General features: G+C 44.5%; 2 protein-coding genes across 7 annotated transcripts in view; one reads left to right on the forward strand and one right to left on the reverse strand.

Annotated features, from left to right (window-relative positions):
* Positions 1-303: 303 nt before the first annotated feature.
* Positions 304-20,945, reverse strand: DRAM2 (DNA damage regulated autophagy modulator 2). Of its 2 annotated transcripts, XM_039535540.1 has the most exons (9): positions 20,799-20,945; positions 15,807-15,939; positions 12,862-13,124; positions 10,571-10,638; positions 9,540-9,679; positions 4,579-4,741; positions 2,441-2,523; positions 1,350-1,442; positions 304-680 (listed from the first exon to the last, which is right to left on the reverse strand). In XM_039535540.1, exons 3-9 carry the CDS (start codon positions 12,990-12,992, stop codon positions 573-575), a joined length of 786 nt encoding a protein of 261 aa, XP_039391474.1. In that variant the 5' UTR covers positions 12,993-13,124; positions 15,807-15,939; positions 20,799-20,945; the 3' UTR covers positions 304-572. The 2 variants fall into 2 exon arrangements, with proteins under 2 accessions (XP_039391474.1, XP_039391475.1); XM_039535541.1 differs by lacking the exons at positions 15,807-15,939; positions 20,799-20,945 and adding an exon at positions 13,761-13,884.
* Positions 20,915-27,636, forward strand: part of CEPT1 (choline/ethanolamine phosphotransferase 1) — a 48,315-nt gene continuing 41,593 nt past the window's right edge. The window contains exons 1-2 of one of the 5 annotated variants that reach the window (XM_039535535.1): positions 20,915-21,038; positions 24,286-24,691. In XM_039535535.1, coding sequence (XP_039391469.1) covers positions 24,353-24,691 — 339 coding nt within the window. In that variant the 5' untranslated portion in view covers positions 20,915-21,038; positions 24,286-24,352. Of the gene's footprint in view, positions 21,163-21,386; positions 21,507-24,285; positions 24,692-27,636 lie in introns of those variants that run through there. The other 4 variants (XM_039535538.1, XM_039535534.1, XM_039535536.1 and 1 more) reach the window with 4 other exon arrangements.

The raw sequence follows: 27,636 nt of genomic DNA on the forward strand, positions 1-27,636 counted from the left end.
GGTTGCAAAGTCGAGCTCTCAAAAGGTAAGAAATGCCAGAATGAAGGCTGTACAACTTTCAGTTTGGCCCCTTGTGTACATATGCATTTGTCAAAATTATCAATGCTAGGACCTGGATAAGGTATAACTCCTCCTCACCTATGCCAATCTATGTAGCTAATCCTCATTAAATACATCTTCCCATTCATTGTAACTGACTTTCACGGGACTTGTATCAGGCCCTGAGTGGAAACAGCTTGGAAGCTTGTCCAAGGCCTTGCTGTGCATGTAGAACGCATGGACCAAATCAGCAGAGCCACTCACAACTTTCCAATATCCATTTTATTCTTCATTCTATAAAATGTATAAATGCAGAAATGTATTACAGGTTATTGACAATACTGATTATTAATCACCTTTGCATTGCTATGTGGGTTAATAGCAAAGCCCTTTACGTGTCAAAGTGATTACATTTAGTCTCCGCTTTAATTGGATGGAATTTGATACAAACACTTATACAAATTGTTAGTATTGTTGCTACTTTCTAAATTCCTGAGATATAAAAAGCTGAGAGTGTTTTCTCTCCCACTTAGTTATAAACGTCCTCCAATCAACAGCGTGTGTTCATCAGCCACAAAGCTATTGGGTGTATTGCAAACGCTGTGTCCACTTAAACTGATATCCGCACGCAAGGAAATTTTCTGTAATAGAAAAAAACAAAACAAAAACAACATAGCACAGCTCCACTATTTACTGTTCTTTTCCTAGAGTAGCTTCTACAGACAAGGCCACGCACTCTGAAATGCATCTCACTCCAAAAACTACTTGCCTGCTAAGAAAGCAAAATATTAGTAACTCAAATAGCCCTGAGATTGGACAAACCCATGAGGAAATATGGCAAACTTCTCTCATGACTGTTCAGGGTGTGAAAGTCTTCACAGCTCAGGAAGGAGATAATTGGCTGATCTATGGGTGACGGCAGGTGCAGATAGGGTGGCAAAAGAGTTTTAATTCTAATCCCGTTTTCAGTTACCAAGAATTTTCCGCAACATTCCTTTCCTGTGCTATTTCCCCATGTTATTCCCTGAGCTATGATAGCTCTGCAGCACCTTTAGGATAAGAAAGTAGTGAAAGCTAGTTCTGATCCCTCAGTAGATACACCTTAGGGACACAGCACAAAGAAAATCTAGTGAGTAAGATGGGACCTTGCTGCTCTTTCAGGGTAGAATCTCAAAACCACCAAAAGAAACATGTGTTGTTGTAACTAGGCTGGTGGGGCTGAGTTTACCAGCTCTGATAGTTGATGAAGGATGTTAAGTTTATTTCATGAGTCTCAGGCTATAAAGCATTGGACACAAACTTCACATTACCTGAAAATCACGGATGTAGGTGAGGAAAAAGCTGAGGAAGGAGAAAGCCAGAGACCATTCGGAGATTGTGCTGATGATGTGAACTATGTAGCCCTGTATTGAAGGGAAAATACATCTATGTAATGAGGCTGCTTTTTCAGTCACCAGTGGTAGAAGGCTTATATTTCTGCATTTCAAAGGATGCTCTCCTAGATCTGTCAGGATTTTTCCATTACCTTTATCTAACTCTTTCATAAGAGAATGAAGTAAGCTGAATTTACCTGGTGTCTGGGAGGGAAAGGGTGAAGTAGTCTTTCCCCAGAAGAGTGCAGAGATGTCATGTGCAGATGGCTGACAACTCCTAACTCACTATTTTGGAAGTCATGGACCTTGTACACATTGCTTCTAATGTATATTGGGGGCTAGAGTGTTGCTTTACTACATAATGGCCCCTAAAGGTCAACTAACAAAGTACAGCTACATCCCATGTACCTTTAACTTGCCCACTTTCCTCTCTTCTTCCTTCTCTTGCTCCCTTCCTCTCTCCTCTTTCTCCATTCTGCCTATTAATCTCATATATCCACTTCAGTAACCCACCAAACAGCAACGAACACACAGGCTTCATCTTCAATGAATGCTACCATGTTAAAATGTGACGGTAAAGAGTCTTGTTGGCTGACAATTCTGATCATAACTTTGTGGTGAGCAAAGACAAGGCAGGTCATGTACAGCAAAGTGGCTGCTAGTCATTAAACCTGTACCTGGCGGGCCGGTTTGTTTACCTGCCGTGTCCGCAGGTTTGGCCGATCGTGGCTCTTACTGGCCACGGTTTGCCGACCCAGGCCAATGGGGGCTGCGGGAAGCGGCGCAGGCCGAGGGATGTGCTGGCCGCCGCTTCCCGATGAACTTGCGGACGTGGCAGATAAACAAACCAGCCTGGCCCGCCAGGGTGCTTACCCTGGCGAGCCGCGTGCCAAAGGTTGCTGATCCCTGAGTTAGAAAGTCTGCATTAGCCTTCACACATGGAACACTTTTTCCCAATGCTAAATGCACACAACTTCCTTTATGGAACTGTCCTACCTTTTCCTCCCCGCTCTCAAAATCTGACTTACTTTCTCCTGTGAGTTCCAGTGCAGCTTCTGAACTAGGTCAGTTCCATACAGGCCACTGTACAAAAGGACCGAAGAAACGAACACTAAAGAAACAAGGTAAGGAAGATGCGAGATGCTAAATGGCAAATTTGGAAAGAATGTTCAAGTTAAGGTCTAGACTAAGTTTCACCCTGTGGCCTGGTATCTGCATAAATGAGATGAGAGTCTGGGCTCTGAAATGCCAAGGTAAGAAGCATTTACAATAATGAACAGTGACCTTCAGGTGAAACTAAAAGTTACTCTTTGCAACAAAAGCATAATTTCTTACCCCATAACTAGGGCCCTACCAAATTCATGGTCCAATCTGGCTTAGTTAATTTCATGTTTTCAGATGTTTACATCTGAAATTTCATGGTGGTGTAACTGTGGGGGTCCTGACCCAAAAGTGGGTCATGGGGCAGTTACAAATCTGTTGTAGGGGAGTCCCTGGATTGCCATCCTCACTTATGTGCTGCCTTCAGAGCTGGGCTCTGAAGGCAGCAGCCATGGAGCTTACGACAGACGGTGGAGGCGAGTGTGATCTCCCCATCCTGCTGGGATACCTCAGCCAGAGGCTCCTAGCTGCTAGTCCAGGAGATTAATGCATGGGCCCAAAATATTAAATAGTATAGGGCTCAGAACTAATCCCTGGAGGATGCCAGTTGATACACACCTGCTCAATGATGATTCCCCATTTATAATTACATTTTGAGACCTGTCAGTCAGTTTTTAATCTGTTTAATGTGAGCCATGTTGATTTTGTACTCTTGTAGTTTCTTATCAAAGTGTAGTGCACTACCCTGTCAACTCGAAGTACATTACAACAACTTCAGCTCCTTTAAAACTCTTGAGTGCAAGTTAACCACACCAGATAATTTTTAAAATGTCTAGCTTTAGTAGTTGCTCTCTAACATCCTCCTTAATCACAATTGGCATGGAGAGTATTTCATCACCATATGATATGGCTTTTTCCGCCCCCAAATACAGAACAGAAATATTTATTGAACACTTCTACCTTTTCAGTTTGTTTTTGACAGGTTAACCATGTCCAGCTAGTAATGGACCAATACCATTGTTAGAAACAAAGGGAATCCTACACTTAAGGATAATAAGATGTTTAATGCTGCTGGCCATAGGATTACTCCTTTTGCTTCCCTTACCAATTTTCTACAATTCATAGTATTAATATAATTCAGAAGCGGTCAACTTGCCCTTTCTTCCATTTTGCGAGTGGGTGAGTTTTATTTTAAATAATTACTTTCACTTCCCATATATACTAGATTGGCTGGTGGCCACACTAATTTAAAAAAAAAAAAAACACCTTTTCTTTAGTGTGGCTCTTTAAGTATCTAGTAAAATGTTCTTATAGTTCCCTATTATCCATTATTTTTGGTTTAAATCCTTTGTCAACTGGTTTGGCTCATACTTATTTTCAGCTTTGTGAAACTAGCCCTTTTTAAAACACCACATTTATATAGAGTCCAAACCAGTATTCTATATTTGCCCCATAACAAGTGATCTAGTTGTGATTACTTGTACCTAAGCTACCGCTAATTTTTAGTTCTGTGATCTTGTGCATTCTGTACTAGTTTATATCCTGAAATGGATTTAAGATGTATCCTAACCTAGAGCACACTCCCATACTCTAAATGCAAGATGACGAAAGCACAGTTAATGCAGGGTTTGCTTGTTTTTAGTTAACTACTCATGTTCACCCACTAAAAACACTGGTCTCTTTCATCCACTTCCCCTTCTCAGGCCTTAGTGCTTTGATACCACATTTCTTTGCCATCTTCAACTCTCTTAGAAAGAATCTACTTTGCAACCTCAGTAAATGGTGAACCATCCCTTCCGCCTGCCTTGAACTAGTGTGACAGATTAGCAGGATTAACTTTTCCTTCTGATGTTAGGCAAAACCCCATGAGACAATACGAGTAGAGAGCACAACGTAGATTGTATGTCTATAGACTAGTATATATTCTATGGTCACACGTTTTTTAGCACTGACAATTATTTAGAAGAGACCCTACACATGTCTTTGCACATTTTTCACAAACTTACTCTATTTTATGATCTAGCTTGTACTACTAGTGTTACTTGTATTTCACAACAAAGGATACTGCTTGCTATGCTTGATCCACACCAGAGTAACACAATCACTCGGATCCAAAAGAGTTTTGGCTGCATCGTGTAGGAAAGAATAGTCTGAACCAGTATGTAAATGGCTCCTATTCCAAATGTTAGACAGGCTCCAACTACGTGCATATAAAACAGAGTATATTTCTAGGTGGAAAGACAAATAAAATATAATATGTACATAAAATATACAGAACACAATTTAGCTTATTGCAGTGCTGATAGCTCCACTTTATCAAAGCTCAGACAACTTATTTCTGTAAAAGCTTTGCCTGCAGTTGTCACCACCTCTAACTGTGATCTCCTCACATCTCTCAAGTTAAGCAGTGCTGGGACAGGGTCAGTACTTGGATGGGAGACCTTCAAAGGAAATCCACATATGGTTAGCAATAATTCAGCAGCTGCCAACTCTGTCAGTACATGTTGTCATGGAGCAATTAGCTGCCGGAGGGCTAGTCTTTCAGATGAAACATAAAGCTAAGGTCTCGGCCACTTGCAATTATTAAAGTTCCTGTGATACTTTACTCAAAAGCAGAGATTTTAGTAAACTGGCCAGAACAGCAGGGCTTTTAGTTAGTTGCAATAATTAGGGCTATGATAACAGTGAATGGACTTGAGCAAAATAGCATGAACTTTTTATTTTTTTTTAAACAATCCTTGTTTTTAGTTATTAGGGGGGGTAGGAAATGGGTGGGGGTCATCACCATGGAGAATAAAAGCTTTTACTGAGCTTTCATTAGCCACATACTTCTTATAATACTGTTGTTGCTAAGCATAAGCCTCCTAAACAGCACATTATTTGACTTGGCAACACTCAGTGTTCTCAATTAAGCTAGTTTGTCTGTCATCACTTCCCATCATTCAGACACAAAAGACTCAATGGTCAAGTCACAGATTCTCATCTAATAATGAAAAGATGACAATCTGACTCCTAGGGTGGCTGTGTGAAATACAGCCTTAAGGAGACTGGTCTGTAAATAACTCAACAGTACTAACAAAAAGAAAGTGGAGGAATTGTTGAGGAGGGTTTGAGGCAAGTAAAATGAGAATAGGCCCATCAGACAATGACATAACGTTACGATGAGAATAGTACCAGTAACCTGCACATATAGAGAGTCTTCCCATCTGAGGATCAAAATATTTTTTTATAAAAACTGATCCTTACATGACTGTTGTGGTAAGTATTCATATTTCCATTTTACAGATGAGTAAGCCAAGGCACAGAGTTCAAAGCCAACATTTTAAAAAAGGCCACTGATTTTGGGTTCCCAACTTCAGACACTTTGGGCCAGACTTTGAGTTGTGCAGCACTTGCAGCTCCATTTCAAGTCACTAGGAACTGCAGGTGCTCAGCACTTTTGTACATGATACACAAAGTGTATCAAGCTGGACACAGAAATGTTGAGTTGCCTATAGTCTGTAACCACTCTTGCAAACTTGGCTGCATGCTACTTGTCCAAGGAAGCCTGTAGTTTAATGACAAGAAACCATCAAGGTCTTATCACAAGATGTATTCAGAGAAAACCGGGATGCAACACTGAAGCTGGATAAAGGAAGCCCTGCAATTGCAATTATGCAGATGAGGGCAGGGATCAGATGGCCTATTAACCCCTTCTATTCTAAAATCAGAGGTGAAAGTAAGTCAGTACGGTCTGGTACGGCGTATCGGCAAGAGCCGGTACACAGCCAACCGTAGTGGCAGGGGGCAGCTTTCCCAGGCTGGCAATTTAAAAGGGTCCTGGGCTCCCAGCAGCAGCCAGAGACCCTGGCCCTTTAAATCATGGCTGGAGCCCCGGGGTAGCAATGGCGATTTAAAGGGCCCGGGGATTTCAAGGCCCTGCCCCTTCTGTCTGAGGCCCTGCCCTGCTCAGACTCCAGCCCTGTGTACCGGTAAGTCCCTTAAGTTACTTTCACCCCTGTCTAAAATTTAAGTTTATGAACACAACAGTATCACACAATACAGGCTAAAACCTAGTGGTTCTACTCTGAAAAGTGACTCTGTAAAAATGGAATCATGGGGTTCTGTGTTTGTGTCTCCATTACTTCAGACTGGATTGGCTCGGTGTATTAGCCTTTCCTGACTGCCAGTTCTGCAAACTCAAACAAGCTGGAATCTCTTGAACATCACCACCCATAATAAAGGTTCTTCAGGTCAAAGCAGGTCCTCAGTGACACCAGTGCAACCCCACTAAATGCAACAGCATTGCACTGACTGGTATTTAGTAACCAATTTTTATGTAGGAGAAATAAGTTTCCCTTTACTCCCTCTTAGGTATGTTCACTCTTCAGTTCTAACAGGGGTTAAGAACAATAAAGGCTTTGCATCAAAACCAGCAGTTGCTCCTTTGACTAAGAAAGGGTCACTTTTACTTATTTTAAAAGTAGAATAGAATCACATTTTAAGTGGAATACATACTTCAAAATTTAACAGTAACAAATTGTAAGAGACTCTACTATTATCAAAGAAACACAGGATTTTCCATAGACAATTAGACTGTTGGTCGACTCAGACAAGTTTTTTGTCTTTGGTCAGTGACCAGTTCCCGATGCTCAGAAGGAAGGTAGGGAAAAAAAAATGCGCCTGGCTGACTCTGCATGACTTCCTCCTCCCCCCACAGATCATCTTATGCCCTAAAACATGAGCCTAGCTTCCCCTTATTTTAGCTACGTAACTACAGATGAGATGAATGGTAATGAAATCATCCAGTCCCTTACAAAATCTGGCCACGTATTTAACCAAATACCAATAAATTCCCAAGGCTGACTCTGTATCTGTACTGTAGAAATCAGAATTTAAATTGCGTGCTGCTATACTGCCATCCAGTGGTCAAATATGTTTTTCTATATTGCCAGTTGTGACAAAGCTCTGTCCTTGTCTCCGTGGGTCCTGTGTTTCCTGACTGATTTCACTAGCCTCATTAACCCTTCTCTCTCTAGGGACAAGGGTCACAGTCTATTGAGCCATTTTCATCATAAGCCAGCGAGGGAGGTGAGGAGAAGCTATCCTCCCTTGTACAGTCTCTGTTGTTTCCCAGTCTCTGATTAATCAGGGGGGCAAAAGGGGGAAGCCCAGGTCCACCCTCTACTCTGGGCTCCAGCCCTGAGACCCTAATAGTATCAGCTATGGTAGCTGACCTTTTAGGAACAGGACACGTACAATTCCCTGGGCTACTTCCCCACAGCAGCCCCCACTTCCTCAAGCTCCACTTCACCCTTATCTTGGGGCCTCCTTCCTTGTGCCTAATATGGTGTATACAGCTCAGTCTCTTCAACAGTGCAACTTCTCACAGCTCCTGACATGCCCACCTGACTAACTAGGAGGTTTTTTAACTAGTTTCAGCCAGCCCCTGATTGGCTTCAGGTGTCCCAATCAACCTAGCATCCTCCCTGCCTTCTGGAAAGCTCTTAATTGGCCCCAGGTGTCTTAACTGACCTGAGCAGCTGCCATTTACTTATCCTGGTACCAGGGATTTGTTTAACCTGGGGCTAATATCTATCTCCCACTACTTTTCTATAGCCATCTGGCCTTGCCCCATCACACAATGTAGAGATCAAGACTTGGCAGAAGCAGAGAAGTTTTCTTTGGGCTTGTCTGCATGGGGAAAATTGAGCTGGATCGCTATAGCACAATAATTATTCAATTACTCTGCTATAGCTATGCCTGTCAATTACTCCTTGCAGACAAGCCTTCGGCCTCTCACATGCACCCATCTGGGCAGAGTTCTACGAGGCGGCATCCACTGACACCCTCAACAGTTTCTGCATCGACCACTATCTGGGGTTCTCTGCTTGGTGTCCTCCTCTGCTCTGGAACCCTTTTGCTCACCCTTCGATCTTACTCCACTTTCTGCCCCCTCTTGATTTATCCTCCATAATTAGTGGAATATAATTTCTTTTTTGGCTCCTTCTTTTTTCTGTGGGATCCTCCTTGTTAGCACTGAGAGTCAAATATGCTAATAAGCATAGCTGCCAAGTTCTGGTTTGTACCATGTGCCATTTTATGTATAGTATTTAATTAACTAACTTGCATATAACCCTAAATTTAGGCCTAGTCAAACACAGCATCTCTTGATCATTGGTGGGGTTAGGACATGGAGCTGAATAAAACTTGGCATCTCTAGCCAGGGTAGGTGAGTGGCCACAGGGAGGGAGGAGGAGCTAGATGGGTGCCTGCTGGGAGGTCAGGAAGTGCTGGGCCCGTGGATGGATAGGAAGTGTTAAAGCTCTTGGTGGCAGCTGAGGACATTGGGTGCTAGGGCTCCCTGTGGGCAGGGGCTAGGTGCTATAAAGCATGTGGTACAACTGGATTTGAGGGAAGAGAGTAGGCTGGAGCCTGAGGCCAGTATCAAGCTCCTCACCTTGTGTTTCTGCTCCCACCAAATGCTCTAGCCACTTCCTGGCTTCTCACTTCTGGCCCTAATCCAGCAGGGGAAGGAGGCACCTGGATCCTTGTTAAGCAGGCTCCCCAGCAGCCAAAAGGCTACATAACTGCAGATAAATGCCAGCATCCTTTTGGCAGATCAGCTGGATGCATGAGACTCCAACTGAGATGCGGATATGCATAACATGGCTACCAAATGCATGACTGTTGCCATCAGATGGGTGACACCTGGAAGCCCTGCATATGGCGTTTCTTGCTGGTGTGAATATTTAAAAGGTTATCAATTTGAGAGAAGGAAAACTCTGAAAAGGAAGATAATAATGTAGAGAAAAATAGACATTTGAGAGACTGGAGAAGAACAGAGTTTACTAGGGCTTGTAATTCTTCCAAAAATGTCTGTCTGTTTTGAAAGAAAACATACATAAAGGACCTGCTTTTCAGAGGTGGTGAGCACCCACAGCTATAACTTAAGTCAGTGGGGGCTCAGCACCTCTGAAATCTGGTCCAAAATACTGAATTGTCCTTCCAGTTTAACATCCAGAAAACTGCAGACAGAACACAAACCTGGAAGTTGGCAATAATGCAAAGTCCAAAGCAGCTTATTATTCCAAGGGTAAAGCCAGCCTTGTTTAATCTGACGATCTTGGGTTCTCCTGGACTCAGAGCATAAACTTGTTTATAGCGAACATACACAGTAGCAATACCTGTGAACAAACCACCCAAATGCAGTGAGGCTTGAGTAAACAAGGAGACTATTCTTGTCAACTGTAAGGTGATAAGAGACAGAGGTCATTGTTATTTAAAAGGCAAAAACTACATTAAGGTCTGGTCTACACTAATGATGGAAGTCAATCTCAGTTAACATGAGTTAAGTTATGTAAATCATGTAAGTTAAGTGGACGTAGCTTAGCTCGATTTACAGCAGTATCTACACTGCGCTATGTTGATGGGAGACACTCTCCTGTTGACATAGCTTCCACCTCTCGAGGAGGTGGAGTACTGAAGTCAACAGGAGAGCGCTCTGCCATCAACTTATCATGTCTTCACCAGACCCAGTAAATCGCAGCTGCTGCATCAATTGCAGCAGCGCCGATTTAGCCACTAGTGAAGACAAGCCCTAAGAGAGCAAAGTGAGGAACTCAAGTCAGGCAATAAAGTGAAGTGACAGAAATGGAATTACCTTCTGGTCAAGGCATGTAGTGTTTGTGATCCCAGATTAGATTAAACTGATTTTTAAAGACACATGAGATTCCACTTCCCCCATGATGTCACTACTGGGCACAGTTAAGGTTATTGACTTGTCTTGAATGTGCATTTTCATACCTTAACATGTCTTGATTTCTTTTAAGCTTAACCTTAACTATGAGTTTCCTGCACTAATAAATGCTTGGTTTGGGGATAATTACAACAATCCTATAATGCATTTCACCCTAAATAACTGATCTGTACTCTCAGCCTCACTCTCTTAATGTAGCTTTTGTCTGGGAATTATGGGTAAGTTAGTAATAATGAAACTAAGTAACTTAGCGTTCCTGTTTAATAATTTGTATTCCAGAAGTGTTTACAATGTGCTAGAGGTCATTGTATCTACTTACCTAAGAAAGTGGAAATATTTAACATAATCCCAAATAAGCATCTTTCAGGAGGTATTGTCCCTGTGTCACTGTAAGAAAAACAGTATATAAAACATGGTTCTCCATCATGTACTGTAAATTTCCACCCAAGAAATGCATCTTTATAAGAGGAGGAAAGGAAAGGAGAAACAGAGTCATGAAGCATTCAAAGCAGTTTCACTTATTTTGTTGTACACTACTGAAGCAATTTACTGTGCTAGTTTCTAGGGCTGCAGAAGCCAACATGACTGCCTGTTTGTTATGGGCACAATGTTTTTAGAACAGGAACAATATGTACAATCCAACATAGCTACCCTGTTTATGTTAATTCTCCATAAAAAGTTAAGGCTGTAAAATGAAGCACTCTAAACTCTGGAAAGGCCAAAATTAAGGTTCCAACAGGACATACAGATTACAATACAGGTTTTAATTACGCATTTTCAAAGTACACTTTCATCATTTAGTGTGCAGGCTGGACTGTATACAGTGAATGTGGGAGCTGTTCATTATTTTTTATCTTTAACTGTTCAACATGTGGTCCCATATGTTATTCACTGCACACAATCAAACATCTGCCTGATTCACTATAAACAAAGCAGACTTGCAGAGTTACATTTTTACACCTGTAAATGAGTGTCAAGATATTCAAAAGTGGCTAATAGGTTGGGAGCCCTCAATTTTTGGGTGCCCAACTTGAAATACTTTAATGGGGCCTGACTTTCTAAAGTAGGTGCTCAGCACTTTCTGAAAAAAGGGCCCCTTTAAAGTGTCTCAAATTCGGCTCTCATAATCTCTGGAAAATCTTGCTTGACATTTCTGTATCTCCATTACACCACGGTGGAACTCTGAGTAAATCTATCACGAGATCAAAAAGGCAGCAGTACTAATCATAAGAAAGGCGAAGATCGGGCATCAAGCCTCCAGGCAGGCTAGTCTCTCAAACTCTAAGGGTGAAGCTGCCATACCCACATAAGTAAGAAGTCATGTTAGAAAGGAGAGTTTTTAAAGAGATTAAACAATTAGTGAAAAGTTCTCACTGCTAATTGCAGTGCAAAGGCCAGCATGAGGCCTTGGACCTGTTTAAATCCCTTTAAACCCTATTCTGAGGACCAAAGCAGGAATTAAGTGGCACACAGGCTTGGGGCTGACTGTCCGCATGGGGTGAATCTCATCTTATGTGACTAACAATGTTTTAATACTCTCAACAGCAGCTAAAAATTGTGTGTGTGTGTGTGTGTGTTTGTTTTTTTTTTAAATCCTGAATCAGAAGTGAAATCCTGGCCTAAGTGAGTAAACCACATGACACAGAAGGGCAATAAACTAAGGAGTATGAGAGATTAGATATAAATATACATTCTGGAATTCATGGAAAGCTAATTCTCCCTACGTTTCATGCTGGATAGTTTGTTTTGTTTTGTTTGGAATTTGCACAAAGCATGATACCTTTTCTGATAAGGGCAGTTACAACTCATCTCTAGCAGCTCAATAGTCAATGGATCAAGTTGTGAAGGCTGCCAGTCCTTCCATCAAATGGAGGAGAAATTAGAGAGGGAAGATGATGGTAGGTCCAGCCATCTGAAGGAGGACAGCAGCAGAGGCACATGCAGACCCTCCCTTAGTACTTCCAGAGAGATATTAAATTCTGTGACTGTGCTTGGTTAGCAGAACTAAGAACTACCCATGGCTGTCTATGACATTGCACCAGCAACTGATTTTAGTTAAAAAACATGTTAAAACCAAAGAAGAAAATATCCACGTTTCAAATGAAAAAGGCATATTGTCACAGAACACGGGTTTCCAATCTCAAGATTGCATATGTAACCACCCTGCCCTTCCCATATGGCTAGAAAGGAGGGTGTGTCTGGATGAGTCCAAGTACAGAAAAGGCCGAGAATTGGCCTCAGAGAACAAGAACTCTGGATTCAGATACTTATTCTATGGCTCTGTGCCTCCAGTTATCCAAAATCTCTAGTGATCACTAAAACACCCTGTGATATCGTAATGACATTAACACAGGCCATGAAAACCTTAAAATGTAAATGTGTTTGTCCAAAAAATTAAACTAAATTAAATTAACAAGACAAGTATTGATGTTTGTTTTTAAAAAAAATATCTTCTTAGTTTAATGTTAAAACTGCTAATCCCAAAACTATATATTTTAAACTACAATTTTTTTTAAATGTTAGGGGAAACAACTGCATAAAAAGGAAAGGCCAGTTCTGGCATGAATACTGTGGTATAGTTAACAGTGCAACAGTTAGAGTTTTACTGACCTGATGTAGGGCACCAAAGGGTCGATATGACGTAGAAGGACTGCAGTAATATATGAAAATATGAAAGAAGCGGCTGACCAAACAACCAAAGCCGAAGGCAAGAAACAGAGGCCTTGCTGAAACCACCACATTGCAGCACTGTTTCACAAGTCCAAACGCTGTGAAGAATCAAATATGCAAAAGATCTTTGGTTTCGTCTCAGTGTTTTTCTCTTCTTGAAGCCAAAGAGTGAATTGTGTTAACATGCAGTCTCCATGCGCATCCTGTTATAAACAGCCATAGTAAGAGAAGACAAATTGGATTTAGTATCACTGTCATTGAAAGCACAACAGGAGGCTTTCAGGAAGTCACTGCTCTTTCAACCCAGAAGGAACTTTAAAATGAAAAGCAGAAACTTATTTTGGAAACTTTCATACTGCAACTCACAGAAGAAAGCTAGAGAAGAAACTCACGGATGTCATTTTACTGCCTTAACATTTGTCTGCTTCCACAGCTGTGTCAGGAGAGCCACTGTGTTGTGATTCTTTCTTTTCAACTCTATTTGTGCATAAAACCTCTCCAAGGTTAAGCCCCAGGGATCAGAGAGGATATGAGTGCAGTGAGTACAGAATATGCCTCAGTGACAGTTTTACCAACAAAGGAAAATTAAAGGTTCTACAACTGCCACTAACAACAAACTGGTCATATTTACAAAGTGACCTGACAACACGGAAATATTAGTAACTCTTGCACTTATCGAGCACCTTCCATCTGAGGCTCTCAAGACACTTTACCACCTCACACTTAAGTCAGTAAATATGTTCATAGATTTCTTTCGGCAAGAGCTGGCTGCTGCCATCTAGGACCTCCAGAGACAACCACCACCTAATCCAGCTGCAGAGAAAGTTCCACTTACACACCTAGTTAGTTAAGTGCATCACACTGCGTTTATGCACCAATCCAGTTTTGAAAATCCGAGTCTCAGAGCAAGATTACCCTTCATACAGAGCTAGATGCACAGGTCCAATGTGTAGCTGTGTCACCCCCACAAGAGCACAGGGAAGGAATTGTAATTCCTCCCTTGCTGCTGGTGGGAGGGGAAGACAGTAGTTTGCTACCGGCTCCAATCAGGAAGCTAAAAATAGAGCCCAGTTCTACAAAATCATGGTCTTGTGCTTTAACCACAAGGCCAGTCTTACATTTAAGAAACAAAGGTCACAGAAACTGGTTAAGCCTAGTAGATGTAAGGGTCCAAAGAGATGAAAGATTGGAGACTGTGAACAGAGCAATGGACCGGGCAAAAAAGACAAGAAGTGAGCAATGTGGAGAGAGTGGTGATCAGAGAAAGTCAAAGACAGAACCCTCAGAAAAGAGCAGAGCCAGATGATGAATAAGGCAGTGTGGAGTCAGTCCAGAGCTGGATAGGAAATACAGCATTGAAACTGACCAGAATGAAGGTGGTCAGCTGCAGTGACAGGAATAGAGAGAGCCAGACATAAAAGTACAGGAAGAGAGACTGAGGGAGCCAGAGTGGTAGAGGATCCCATGGAGTGGGAGGGAGAGACTAGATAGAAAGGAACAGATTGTATGGGAAGAGAGAATCTGAAAGTGATGAGGAGACTCCTCCTCTCCAGCCAGTGGATGGGGAAATGAGAGAAGGAGAAACTAGATTCCAAGAAGGGAGCAGAAGCCGAGTCAAAGAGAGAGAGATGGGTCTCAGAGTGAGGAAGTGGGAGATAAAGTGTGAGATCTCATCCCTGAGTTACCTCTGAGCCTGCTTGAGTGTAATGAGTGATCAGTTACCTACAGGGTTCAGCCAATCCACAGGCGAGATCCTGCCAGGTGATCCCAAGGCAGGTACATAGGTTCCTGGGAAGCAGCCTCTCTAGTCTGCTCAATGTCACTACTTGGCTGGGAACACTGCCTTTACTGCTGCTCCTGCTCTAGCGTGTACCTGTGGCTGTTTCCCACCTAGCCTGCCCCGGTTCCAGCCTGCATCTGCTCCTACCTCAGCCGTGAACTTTGACAGAGATAACAGACTGACAGGAAGTGGAGTAGTAGGAGGAAGGAGATCGGGGGTGGCAGGCGAAGAGTCCAAAGGGCAAGCATAAAGCCAGGAGACAGAGCAGGAATAGGAGAGGAAGGATATAAAGAGAAGAAAAGATATATGGTCCAGAGCCGACAACCTCCTCCATGTCCTAGAGGGCTGGATAATTTAGTTATCCAGATTACCCTTCTGTTATGAACTGATCCAACCACTATGAGACAGGCCAGACATGCATCTTCATCTTACCCACTCTTTGCATACTTCCCTGAAACCTCAGAGTATCCCATGTCCCTCAGTGGTGTCTTCATTCTGCCCTTTCCCGACGGAGGGGTGTAGGATTTGTGTGGAGGCCATGCTTGACAGCACATGGCTGCCAGTATCCCTCCATCAACTGCTTTCCTGAGGTTGGTCACTAATTTAAGTACTCTTGGTCCTCTGCCCACTCAGTCTGGGTCTTACATGCTACACCAGCACCAATCCTCTGTCCACCACTTGCTGATAAATTTGGGGACCGCTTCAAGTATGGGGTGTAGATTCTAAGCATAATAGCCGGTTGCCATTAATCAGGCTCTGGAACCCTCTTGACATGTGACAGAAACCTATTTTATACTGGATAAAACCTGAAGAAGGGGTGTGGGTTACATCATACAACAAAAAGGCAAATGTATTTTGCTATGATGCATGATAGTCTCTAGCATGGAGGTGGATGGGGATACAGAGGCAGAATTAAGGTTTGGTGGGAATCTGAAGTGCACATGTACTAACTTTCTGCCCCTTAATATTTCATTTTCAAGCTATTAATAAAATAACACTAGCATTTTCGTGAACTTCCATTATAGGATTGCTGTCAAAGGTCTTAAAAGAGCAACACTCCGATGCAGAAACTACAGAACCTGAACCACCAAAAAAGAAAATCAACCTTTTGTTGGTGGCATCTGCCTCAGATGATGAAAATGAACGTGCGTCGGTCCGCACCACTTTGGATCATTATCGAGCAGAACCTGTCATCAGCATGGAAACGTCCTCTGGACAGTTAGGTTAGGTTAAAAAACCTATAAAAAAACAAACAGGTAAAAACAATTCAACCTTTGTAAGTTCAACTTTCACGATTAAGAGATTGCGCTACAGTACTTGTATGAGGTGTACTGAAAAACACTATTTCTTTTATCTTTTTTTACAGTGCGAATATTTGTACTAAAAAATAATAATATAAAGGGAGCTTTACCTTGTATTCTGATTTGTAACTGAAATCAATATATTTGAAAATGTAGAAAACATTCAAAAATATTTAAATAAATGATATTCTGTTATTAACAGTGTGATTAAAACTGATTAATTGTGATTTTTTTTTAATCTCGCAATTAATCACGATTAATTTTTTTAATCGTTTGACAGCCCTAATTGGAAGTGTTAGCAGACTCCATAAAGAAAAGTGTTAATATAACAAGATGTCAGATAAGTGTTTTAGGCTTATAGATTTTTAAGGCCAGAAGGGACCATTAATCATCCAGTATGACCCCCTGCATCACACAAGCTATAGAATTTCACTAGTACACCTCTATCCTGATATAACCCGGTCCTCGGGAGACAAAAAAATCTCACCACGTTATAAGTGAGACTGCGTTATATCAAACTTGCTTTGACCCCCTGTTCCTTGTTCCCTGACCACCCCCTCCAGAGACCCCCGTCCCTAATCACCCCCAGGACTCCAACCCCTACCCAACGCCCCTGTCCCCTGGCTGCTCCGACCCCTATTCCTCCCACCCCCTGACAGGCACTCACCGGCAGCAGCGGAAAGCGGAGCAGCCTGGCCCCCGTCTGCTCCACTCCGCCAGCTCCCAGCTGCAGTGCTCTGCTTCCCGCCGTCGGTGAGTGCGGGGAGGTTGGGGAAAGGATGCCCACCGCACTCACCTGTGGCAGGAAGCAGAGCGACACGGCCCCAGCCTGCTCCGCTTTCCTTGCCTCGGCCCCAGCCGTGTCGCTGGGGGGCAACTGGGGAAAAGTCCTGCACTCACCTGCGGTGGGAAGTGGAGCGCCACAGCTGGGAGCTGGCGGAGTGGAGCTGGCTGGGGCTGGGCTGCTCCAGGCCCCCCGCTAATCCCCCAGGCCACTCTGGAACTGCGGGGCCCCCAAAAGTGCCCTCCCACAGCTCCTGCCCCCCAGACACTGGGGAGGGGGGGAGCCCCTGACCGCCCCCTAGACCCTCTGCCCCTTATCGAACCCCTCAGCCCCGGCCTGGCCCAGCACCCTTAACATGCTGCTCAGAGCAGCATATCAGAGCTTTACCGCATTGTATGCGTACCTGCATTATATCGTGTTGCATTATATCGGGGTAGAGGTGTAATTCAATGCTACCAACTGTTCTGATTTTATTGAGGATTTTCTTAAAACTGCTTCCGCAAAACTCATGTGAATACACTAGAATCTCAGCTTTCATTTTTTAAAATTAATTGTCTGCCTTTGTAGAAAAAACCTTGAAAACAAGAGCTTTAAAGACTCAAATAGCAAAAATAAGAAGAACCCAAGATCCACTATTTAAAAAAGGTCTTTGGCTTTAAAGTCACAACTCAACATGTTTAAGTGTTGTACTTGCTTGGTTAGAAATATCGTGATAACTTTCAAATCAGTGGCAAATAAGCATAATCTCTACACACATGTTCTTATGAGAAATTAAAGAAAGTTGTAAGTAAAATTTGAGCTTTATTAAAATAGTTTGAGCATACCAAAACTACTAATGTACACATCCACATAAAAGATAAGTCAGAAATAAGACTATACAACTCTGTCTGAGAAAAAGCTTGTGAGATACAATACTGAACTCCTGTTCAGAAATGTAACTGTCTCCAAAGGAAAATAATCCTGTTAAATGTAAGGTACTTCAATTTAGTTACCAACTTTAGCTAACAGAGAATTTGTCATAAAAAAGTTAGTTATCATATACTGGATTATTATGGCAACTAAATTAGTAGAAGTATTCAAGAAATGATAAACATACAAAATTCTGTAGCTCTAGCTAAAGATATAGAAAAGATGATATGATGTATTGTAGTATTTGAGAAACATGATGATGTAATCAACTATATCACAGTGCAATACTCACAAGGAGGCACTGAACATGCAGCCTTAACTTTAGAATTTCCTGCCTTTGAGTGCTTAATTGTGCAACATCAGTTTGACTACTGTATTTATTTAATCTATACATAAGGTCACTATAACATTAAGATGTAGCACAAGGTCAGACTTTCTGAAGAATGGTAAGGATATACATGAAAGCATACAGCTGACACTCCATATAATTGTGCTTTTGTGAACATCCAATGCCAGGATTTTGTGTACAAAATTCATTCACACTAGCAACTTCTTGTGCTTAGAAAAGGCTTCTATATTTTGTCCACCAAGCACCCCTTCTCAACTCTTTCATATTTCTCTTTAAAACTTACTTCTAAGAATTCTTCTACTCTCCTCATAGCCAATCTCTTCATGCTCCCTCACCTAGACAGCTGCCCTGTGTCCTGCCTCTTTTTATTTTTTCTAATTGTCTAATTAAGGACTGTATTGTGCAGTTGGAGCTATCTGGGCAGATGCCTGTGCATATGCAGGCCTTGCACAGTGTAAGCAGAGAAGGGAGTGTGTCTTCACTTTTATCTGTAAAGCGTGGTGTACATTTATAGTATTGTATAAATCAGCGGTCCCCAATGTGGTGCCCGCGGGCACTGCGTCCTGGCTGGCGGTAGAGCATTCGCCAAAATGCTGCCGAAATTCGGCGGTGACGCCTCTTGATGACGCTGCTTGCCACCGACAAGTGGCGTCATCAAGAGGCGTCGCCGCCAAAATGCCGCTGAAATTCGGCGGCATTTCGGCGGATGCTTGACCGCCGCCACGGTTCTTCGGCTGGCGCCTGCCAGACAAAAAGGTTGGGGACCGCTGGTATAAATGATTAACAATTTACTCTATGAAGATGTCCTATGGCCTATGTCTATGTAAAGAACTATGTAAACAAATACTTAAACTCCCTTGCTACGTCATAAAAATCCTCCTTTGCCAACTGGTCTAGATAGACACAAATGTAGGCGTCTTTTTTCCTGATGTATTTAAGTATTCTTAAATAGTTATCTCAATCTCTGGCTCTTTATATCCATTTTCTTAAGGAGGTTTTTTTTTAGCCTTCTGTTGGATAGAATATTAAAACACTTAATTACCTATAATTACACTGGATAAATAATGCAAGAGGAAGAGAGAAATGATCAGGACTAGGCAAGGGCTAGTAAAGATGCTTTTAAATGGAATCTGAAAAAAAGACAGAACTGGAGAGGAAAGAACTCCCACAGTTGCAGGAGTAAAACTGTGGGGTGAAGGGGGCAGAGATGAGGTGTGTGTGGGGGGGAAATCAATAGGCTGGAGCAAGTCAATGAAGAGCTTAAAAACCTGAAAACTCCTTTGAGGATAGGTGTGATGTGGTTTTGTTTCTTTGAATGTGTGCGGTGTGCAGGAATATTCTGCACATGATTAAGTAGGGAGATCTAGGACTTTATGAGGCTATGGAAAAGGGATTTTGTAATAATAAAGATGATAGGCTGTCAAGGCATGGATGAGTTAGAGTTAAAATTTTTGCTTAGGCGGCCTGTATTGCAGAGTAAGCAGAAATCCCAACAGCAGCTGTGAAAGAAGGAAAATTCTGAGCTAAGGATGATGTCCAGGAACACAGGAGTTAAATGAAAGATACAGTGTGACCCTCTCAGGAATGGATAGGAGATAAACGAGAATGAGCTGTATCTGAGATAAGTATTTCCATCCCTGAGACATTGTGTTGAAGCAAGCAGGCACACAGGTGCACATTACTTTGTCAAGACAAGCACAAGGAATGGATAGGGAGGAGTCATTAAATGTGTCAAAAGAGTTCATTTGAATATTGTATTGTCTCAGGGTAAAAGCTAAAGGTAAAGCTAAGGTGACTAAAAAGGAGGAGGCGGGTTGGAAAGCCCAGAGAAACAAGGAATAATATACACCACAAAGTAAGAGTATTGGTGCACAGAAAGAACCCCCTGGCAGTTAGTCTGATCTGAGCCAGGCTGAAGGGAAGATTTTAAAAGGGGGCTAGGCAGTGGTGGAGCTTTAGAAAGGAGATTCCAAAGGAAAAAGCATCAGTTAAGTAAGCAGGAAGGGTGAGGAGAGATGGAAGGGGTTGGATAACATCAGGACCGAGAGAATCAGCCAGGAAGGGTAACAGGAGCCGTGAAGAGCATCATTGGGACAGGGCAGAAAGAGGGGGTGGGGAGCTGGATCAGGACAATGGGAGGTGTAAAGGGATGAGTTAGTACAGCAGGTAAATGGCAGGAGGGTGGGGGCTGGGGAGGTGTGAGGGGAAGATGCAGGAGGGGCGGGGTATGGGAAACAGTGTAGGGGGCACGAGGGGCAGGGCAGTGTAGGGGTGAGGGGGCAGGGCAGGTGGGGGAAGGGGATCAGTGTAGGAGGGCAGAGCAGTGAGGGGAAGGGGTACGGGGAGGATCAGTGTAGGGGTGAGGAGGCAGGGCAGTGTGGGGAAGGAGTACAGGGAGGATCAGTGTAGGGGTGGGGGCAGGGCAGTGTAGGGGTGAAGGAGCAGGGCAGTGGGGGGATCAGTGTAGGAGGGTGGGCGGGGGCAGGGCAGGGGTACGGGGGACTCAGTGTAGGGGGGTGGGGGGCAGGGCCGTGGGGGACGGGGTACGGGGAGGATCGGGGTGGGAGGGGCAGGGCAGTGTAGGGGGTGGGGGCAGGACAGTGGGGAAGGGGTACAGGGAGGATCAGTGTAGGGGTAGGAGGGGGGCAGGGCAGTGGGGGGATCAGTGGGGGGGGGGCAGGACGGACTGGGACCCGGCTCGGTGCCTGACAGACCCGGGGGGAGCGCGCGCTCTCTGCCCCGCGGGTGCCTTACCTCGGGCTCTCCTGGCTCATCCCCATGGCCTCTCCGCCCAGGCAGCGCGCGCACGGCAGGGACAAGGGTGAGTGAGCCCGGGGCGCGCGCGCCACACGCCCAGTCCCGCGCGCTCCCGAGCCGGGCTCCCACACCCACCTCTCAGCGCGCGCTCCCGAGTCACCCCGTCCCCGGTTCATTTACGGCAGCCGGAAAAGGGACGTAAAAGCGCCGCCCGTGCTTGTGCGGAGAGAGGCTGAGGTAAATGCCGGGTCCTCCGACGGAGGCTGAGGGGCCGAGCCGCGAACTGCGCGGGGCCTCGGGCTCCGTGTGACCGGCTCCTCCGGGGAGGCGGCGGCCGGAGTCTCTGGCCCCGGGCTCCCTGGTGTGTGCGGGGTCCTGGCTCTAGCCCCCGAGGGGTCCCTGCCGGCTGGGCGGGCGGCCTGAGCGAGCCGGGGGGGCCATGCCGGGAGTGGGGTGTTTTGTAGCTTCCGGCGGAGCGAGTTCTGGAGCTTCCCTTTGTGCGGGGCGATTTGCTGTCCCGACTCATCCACCCCCACCCACCGAGCGGGGCTTGGGCTTGGGCTTCTCTAAAACATCGCTGGGACCAGCAGCCACGGGCAGGAAACCCTGCAAAATTCCCTCTGGTTTCTCAGAAAATCGGTTTCACTGGAAAGCAAATGTAGCTGAAAGTCCTACAAGCTCTATGAGTTACTCAGCGATCTAGGGGTTTGTGGTAGTTTAGAAAGTCGGTTGTATTTAAATGTCTTGCTATGTAATCCTTCTGTTTCTCCCCTCCCCCCCCAAAATGCAACCACCTTTCTTCCGGACTCCTAGGTATTTGATATTCTAGTCAACAATTTGCATTGTTGCAAATTGTCTCTCCAAATGTAATCCACAAATATGCTAGCTGGAGGTTTCTCCTAGAATACTGTGTACAGATGTGGTCTCCTCACCTTAAAAAAGATATTCTAGCACTAGAAAAGGGCAACTGATTAGGGGTTTGGAGAGGGTCCCATATGAGGAAAGATTAAAGAAGCTAGGACTCTTCAGCTTGGAAAAGAGGAGACTAAGGGGGGATATGATAGAGGTATATAAAATCATGAGTGATGTCGAGGAAAGTGGATAAGGAAAAGTTATTTACTTATTCCCATAATACAAGAACTAGGGGTCACCAAATGAAATTAATAGGCAGCAGGTTTAAAACAAATAAAAGGAAGTTCTTCTTCACGCAGTGCACAGTCAACTTGTGGATCTCCTTACCTGAGGAGGTTGTGAAGGCTAGGACTATAACAATGTTTAAAAGGGGACTGGATAAATTCATGGTGGCTAAGTCCATTAATGGCTATTAGCCAGGATGGGTAAGAATGGTGTCCCTAGCCTCTGTTCGTCAGAGGATGGATATGGATGGCAGGAGAGAGATCACTTGATCATTGCCTGTTAGGTTCACTCCCTCTGGGGCACCTGGCATTGGCCACTGTTGGTAGACAGATACTGGGCTAGATGGACCTTTGGTCTGACCCGGTACGGCCATTCTTATGTTCTTATGTTCTTAATAAGCAGCAGTGAACTAATGAACAGTAACAAAGAGTCCTGTGGCACCTTATAGACTAACAGATGTATTGGAGCATGAGCTTTTGTGAACATTGTTGATGCTTGTGTGATCTTTAGGCTGTAGAATTAACACAGGTAGGCGCTGTCAGAAGAGACCATTCTGCTTTAAATTGCATTCCATTTTCTACTGCAACTGGAAAAGCTGGAACCATATTTGGAGGCTTAAATGAAATATTGGAAGTGTACAATGACTTGTGGCAAACTTAATTCTATTCTATTCCATTCCATGTAATTATACTCCCCTCCTCCTAGCTGAATTTGTTTAATGCTGTGACTTGACACCATACTCCTCCTCGCAGGAGGAGAGCTGAGTGTACAACATAGTGTTTGGGTAGGGTTTTATTTTATTTTTAAATGTACATAAAATATCAGCGTTGGAAGGGACCTCAGGAGGTCATCTAGTACAACCCCCTGTTCAAAGCAGGATCAATTCCCAACTAAATCATCTCAGCCAGGTGAAAAAGTTTTTCCTAATATCCAACCTAAACCTCCCCTACTGCAACTTGAGGCCATTACGCCTTGTTCTGTCATCTGGTACTACAGAGAACAGTCTAGATCCATCCTCTTTGGAACCCCCTTTCAGGTACTTGAAAGCAGCTATCAAATCCCACCTCATTCTTCTCTTCTGCAGACTAAACAATCCCAGTTCCCTCAGCCTCTCCTCATAAGTCATGTGCTCCAGCCCCCTAATCATGTTTGTTGCCCTCCGCTGGACCCTTTCCAATTTTTCCACCTCCTCTTTGTAGAGTGAGGCCCAAACTGGACACAATACTCCAGATGAGGCCTCACCAATGTCAAATGGAGGGGAATGATCACATCCCTCGATCTGCTGGCAGTGCCCCTACTTATACAGCCCAAAATGCCGTTAGCCTTCTTGGCAACAAGGGCACACTGTTGACTCATATCCAGCTTCTCGTCCACTGTGACCCCTAGGTCCTTTTCTGCAGAACTGCTTCCTAGCCATTCTGTCCCTAGTCTGTAACGGTGAATGGGATTCTTCCATCCTAAGTGTGGGACTCTGCACTAGTCCTTGTTGAACCTCATCAGGTTTCTTTTGGCCCAATCCTCTAATTTGTCTAGGTCCCTCTGTATCCTGTCCCTGCCCTCCAGTGTATCTACCACTCCTCTCAGTTTAGTGTCATCTACAAACTTGCTGAGAGTGCAGTCCACTCCATCCTCCAGGTCATTAATGAAGATATTGAACAAAACCGGCCCCAGGACCGACCCTTGGGGCACTCCGCTTGAAACCGGCTGCCAACTAGACATGGAGCCATTGATCACTACTCGTTGAGCCTGATAATCTAGCCAGCTTTCTATCCACCTTATAGTCCATTCATCCAGCCCATACTTCTTTAACTTGCTGGCAAGAATACTGTGGGAGACCGTATCAAAAGCTTTGCTAAAGTCAAGGAATAACACATCCACTGCTTTCTCCTCATCCACAGACCCAGACATGCTAAGCTCTATATTAGAGAAGGCAATTTTGAAGAAGTGGGACTTGCACTTGGATCGGAAGATGGTTGGGTTTGTGATAATCTTTGGTTTCTGATGCATATCAGTGGTGTATATTTCCACTGGAGCTAGAAACAAGGCCAAGGGCAGCAGTATATTTGCTGAGAGAGGCAACAAGGGGTGAAAGCTAGTGCTACTTGTGGCTATAATTTTTTTATGTGCTCACATGTTCAGTAGTAGCTGAACTGAGATGACACTTCCATTCCCCTCAAAAATTCCTCTCTGCAAATGCCTCTGAACACTGTCTTAGGACACATTTGGTTTGCAACTGGCCCGGGCTGTCAAATTTCAGACTTATAATTGTGTTACGCTTAGAGGTTGAATGCTACTAAGTTATTCACATTTTCTTCCTCTTAAATATGTCTGTATTCCTTTGTTCCAGGTAGATCAGAATCTTAAGACTTCACAACTATAACCTGCCAAATAAAAATTCCAAGGCTAACCAATCCATGAGTGGGCATCGATCCTCAAGGAAGCGATGTGGAGAGTCACGCTTAGAATCCCCTATGGATTGTGGTCATGTTCCTGCTACAGTGTGTGTGTTACGCAAGTTGGTTCAGTTGCCTACACCGCCATTGTCAAAGCACCAGCTAAAGCGGTTAGAAGAACACAAATATCAGAGTGCTGGACAGTCCTTGCTTGAGCCACTAATGCAAGGTTACTGGGAATGGCTAGTTGGAAGAATTCCAGCCTGGATTGCCCCAAATCTGATCACCATTACTGGACTGTTAATAAACATATGTACAACAGTAATATTAGTGTATTACTGTCCAACAGCTGCAGAGCAGGTAAGATATGGGCTTTTAACTATGACAAACTTCATATTTAGTGTGAGTAGCATGGAGCCAACATTATTTTGGCTATGTTCTTGTGTTTGGAGAAGAGGTTGTGTTGCACTGAGTGATCCACATTTCTTATTTTGAGCTGTTCTGTGCACACACATGATATGTGGGGTTTTTTTTCTTTTTCTTTAAAGAGGTCTTCCTACTTACGGTATGTTAACTACACACAAATGCTTATAAGTGGATTTCCATGTTGGCACTTCCTGAAGAAAACAGCTGGGTTCTGCTGCTCGCTAGTTACACTGGGGCAAGTGGAAGTGATGTCAAGGGCCAACATGCACTAATGTTGTGTTGTCTGTCTGGCCCTGCCCAAACACTATGTGAAACATTCAGTCAAGGAATATGTAATGTCACAATAGAATGGGAAGGGAGCTCAATCTGTTCTAGGAGCAATTGTGTGGAGGCTGCTGCAGACAGAAGAATTTGGTTTGCATCGTCACAAGAAGCTGCTGAGTTCCTATGGAAGCCTTAAGAAAAGGAAGCTGGAGCTATCCTGTCTTGGCATTGCATGTCTAGTTACCACCTGTTTTTTATTACTTGTGATTGGATGGTGGTCACCTGAAGCTCTGTGTAGACTAGAGTTTCTTGTTGTGTTGTAATTCAAACTGAATTGATAGGTAGGTCTGATGCTTCTTGGTGCACCCAGGGCTGTGAGTCACCTCGTTACTACCTGCCTCCAGCATGAGGAAGTCTTGCCTGTGCCAGCTGGGTGATAGCTCCCTAACACAGCCAGCCTGTCAGCCACTCAAGCACTCTCCCATGGGCTACACCAGCCCTGGCTTTGCCTTGCAGATTGACTATAGATGCACTGCAGCCCCTGACTCCCATTGAAGTGTTGCCCTGTGGTATCCAGCCCTGATCACCCAGTATACCACAGTTTTTTACCATAGACTACCGCTCCTGTGTTATGCACAGCACTTGAGTTCAATTATAAAATATAAATTTATTTTATAATAGATTCAATTAAAAACAAGCCAGTGTGAGAGATGGGAACAATGCTTGATTTATAGGTAATCAGGACATGCATTCTGGAGCCTAAACTTAACTAACAAGTTATCCTTAAGCTTACCTCACTCAAAGTTCTTTCCAGCATTTTCAGCCAAGCTTGCCTGACAATCCTTTTTTCATTAAGCAAACTTTACTTCCTCAGTGAGGAATGCCATGGTGTCTTTCTGCATACCCATGTATACCAGAATAGGCCTTTTAATATCCACCTGAAAATAGGTTGGGTAGCTCACTACCCGTCCACACTGGCAAGGCACGTAGAGCACTCTGACTCCGCGGCTAGAGCGCTGCTGGTACTCCACTTCAGCGAGTGGAATAATGTTTGCTGGAGCACCCCAGCATCAGTGTGAAGGAGGTGTTGCCTTACTGTGCTCTGATCAGCCTCCGGAAACATCCCATAATCCCCTTAAGTCAAGTGGCCACTCTTGTCATTGTTTTGGATATGGCTTTTGAAAGCTCCGTTTGACAGCTAGCTACTTATCTGCTCTGAGACAAAGCAACCATTACTGTGGAATGCTGTGTGTGTGCGCGCGAGAGAGGGGTGGGGAGAGGTCTGCTACTGTCTGAACTTACAGGACAGCATGCTGACATGCTCTTAGCCCTGCAAAAACCCACTCTCTCTCCCCACACATGCACACAACACACTCCCTGTCACACTTCAAACCCCCCCCCTCCCCCCCCAGCATTTGAAAAGCACATTGCAGCCACTTGCATGCTGGGATAGCTACCACAATGCATTGCTCTCTGTGGCCGTTGCAAGAGCTGCTAATGTGGCCACACCAGTGTGCTGTCAGTGTGGACAGACTACAGCGCTTTCCCTACTGCGCTCTACAAAGGCTGGTTTAACTCAAAGCGCTCTACATCTGCAAGTGTAGCCATGCCCTAACAGTAGAGCAGCTCCACTGGTGTTAGCAATGTATGGAGTGCCGTTGTTACATGCTTAGAACGGGTTGGTCTAAGAAGACAAATGCTTAAAGTTCTGGCATCTGCCTGCAGCCCTTCTTGCTATTATCACCAGTGGAGGCATACTCTTTGGAAAGAAGTCTAGTGTTTTTGTGTTAAGGTGGTGAATGCTGCTTTAACTTTATTTCCCTTATGTATTTCAGCAGTCTAGTTACATGATCACATACTCCTTCTCAAATAATACAACACATTATAAAACTTGTTCTACACTATTAACTGCAATCTGTTGTAGTACAATATAATACTTACTCCTAGGGGAATTCTGCACCACAGCACGTGTGCAGAATTCATGTCCCCACACAGATTTCTCTGATTCCCTGCAGAAAAATGACTTTGACAGGGATGCAAAGGGATGCTGCCAAGAGCAGTCCCAGAGTACTCCTTAGCAATACAGGTACATCATTTCAGGCGTCCAGAGCAGCTGGTGGAAAGGTAAATCACTGCGGGGCAGAGGACACTCCAGCCAGTGGCTCCTACCTTGAGCCAGGGTTAGCTGCTAGTCTGGCTGGGCTGGAGGCAGGAGAGGATGGGACTTCCTCAGCCCTAGCCACTCCTTGCAGGGGAAATGTTAGACCCACCTCCAGAAACCTCCCCCAGCTGCAGGGAGCTCAGCATCTTCCCCTGCTTCCTGTCCCCATCGCTCCTCAGCTGGGGTGGGGGGAAGGAGCACTGTATGGGGAGCTGCTCCCCCATCCACCCAACCCCCATGCATCTGGACCTCCCATACCCAGACACCCCTGCTAAGCCTCCATCTGGTACATCCAGAACCCCCCTTGCCCTCCATACTTGAACCTCAGCCCCTGCATCTGGAGCCCCTGCCTCCAGACCCCCACCCCTGCACCCAGACCACCCCCAACTGAGCGCCCTGCACTCAAACCCCCCACCCTGATGCCCCACCCCCTGCACCACCCTGAGCCCACACA

Source organism: Mauremys reevesii, linkage group 4, assembly GCF_016161935.1.
Source record: "Mauremys reevesii isolate NIE-2019 linkage group 4, ASM1616193v1, whole genome shotgun sequence".
NCBI classification, from domain to species: domain Eukaryota; kingdom Metazoa; phylum Chordata; order Testudines; family Geoemydidae; genus Mauremys; species Mauremys reevesii.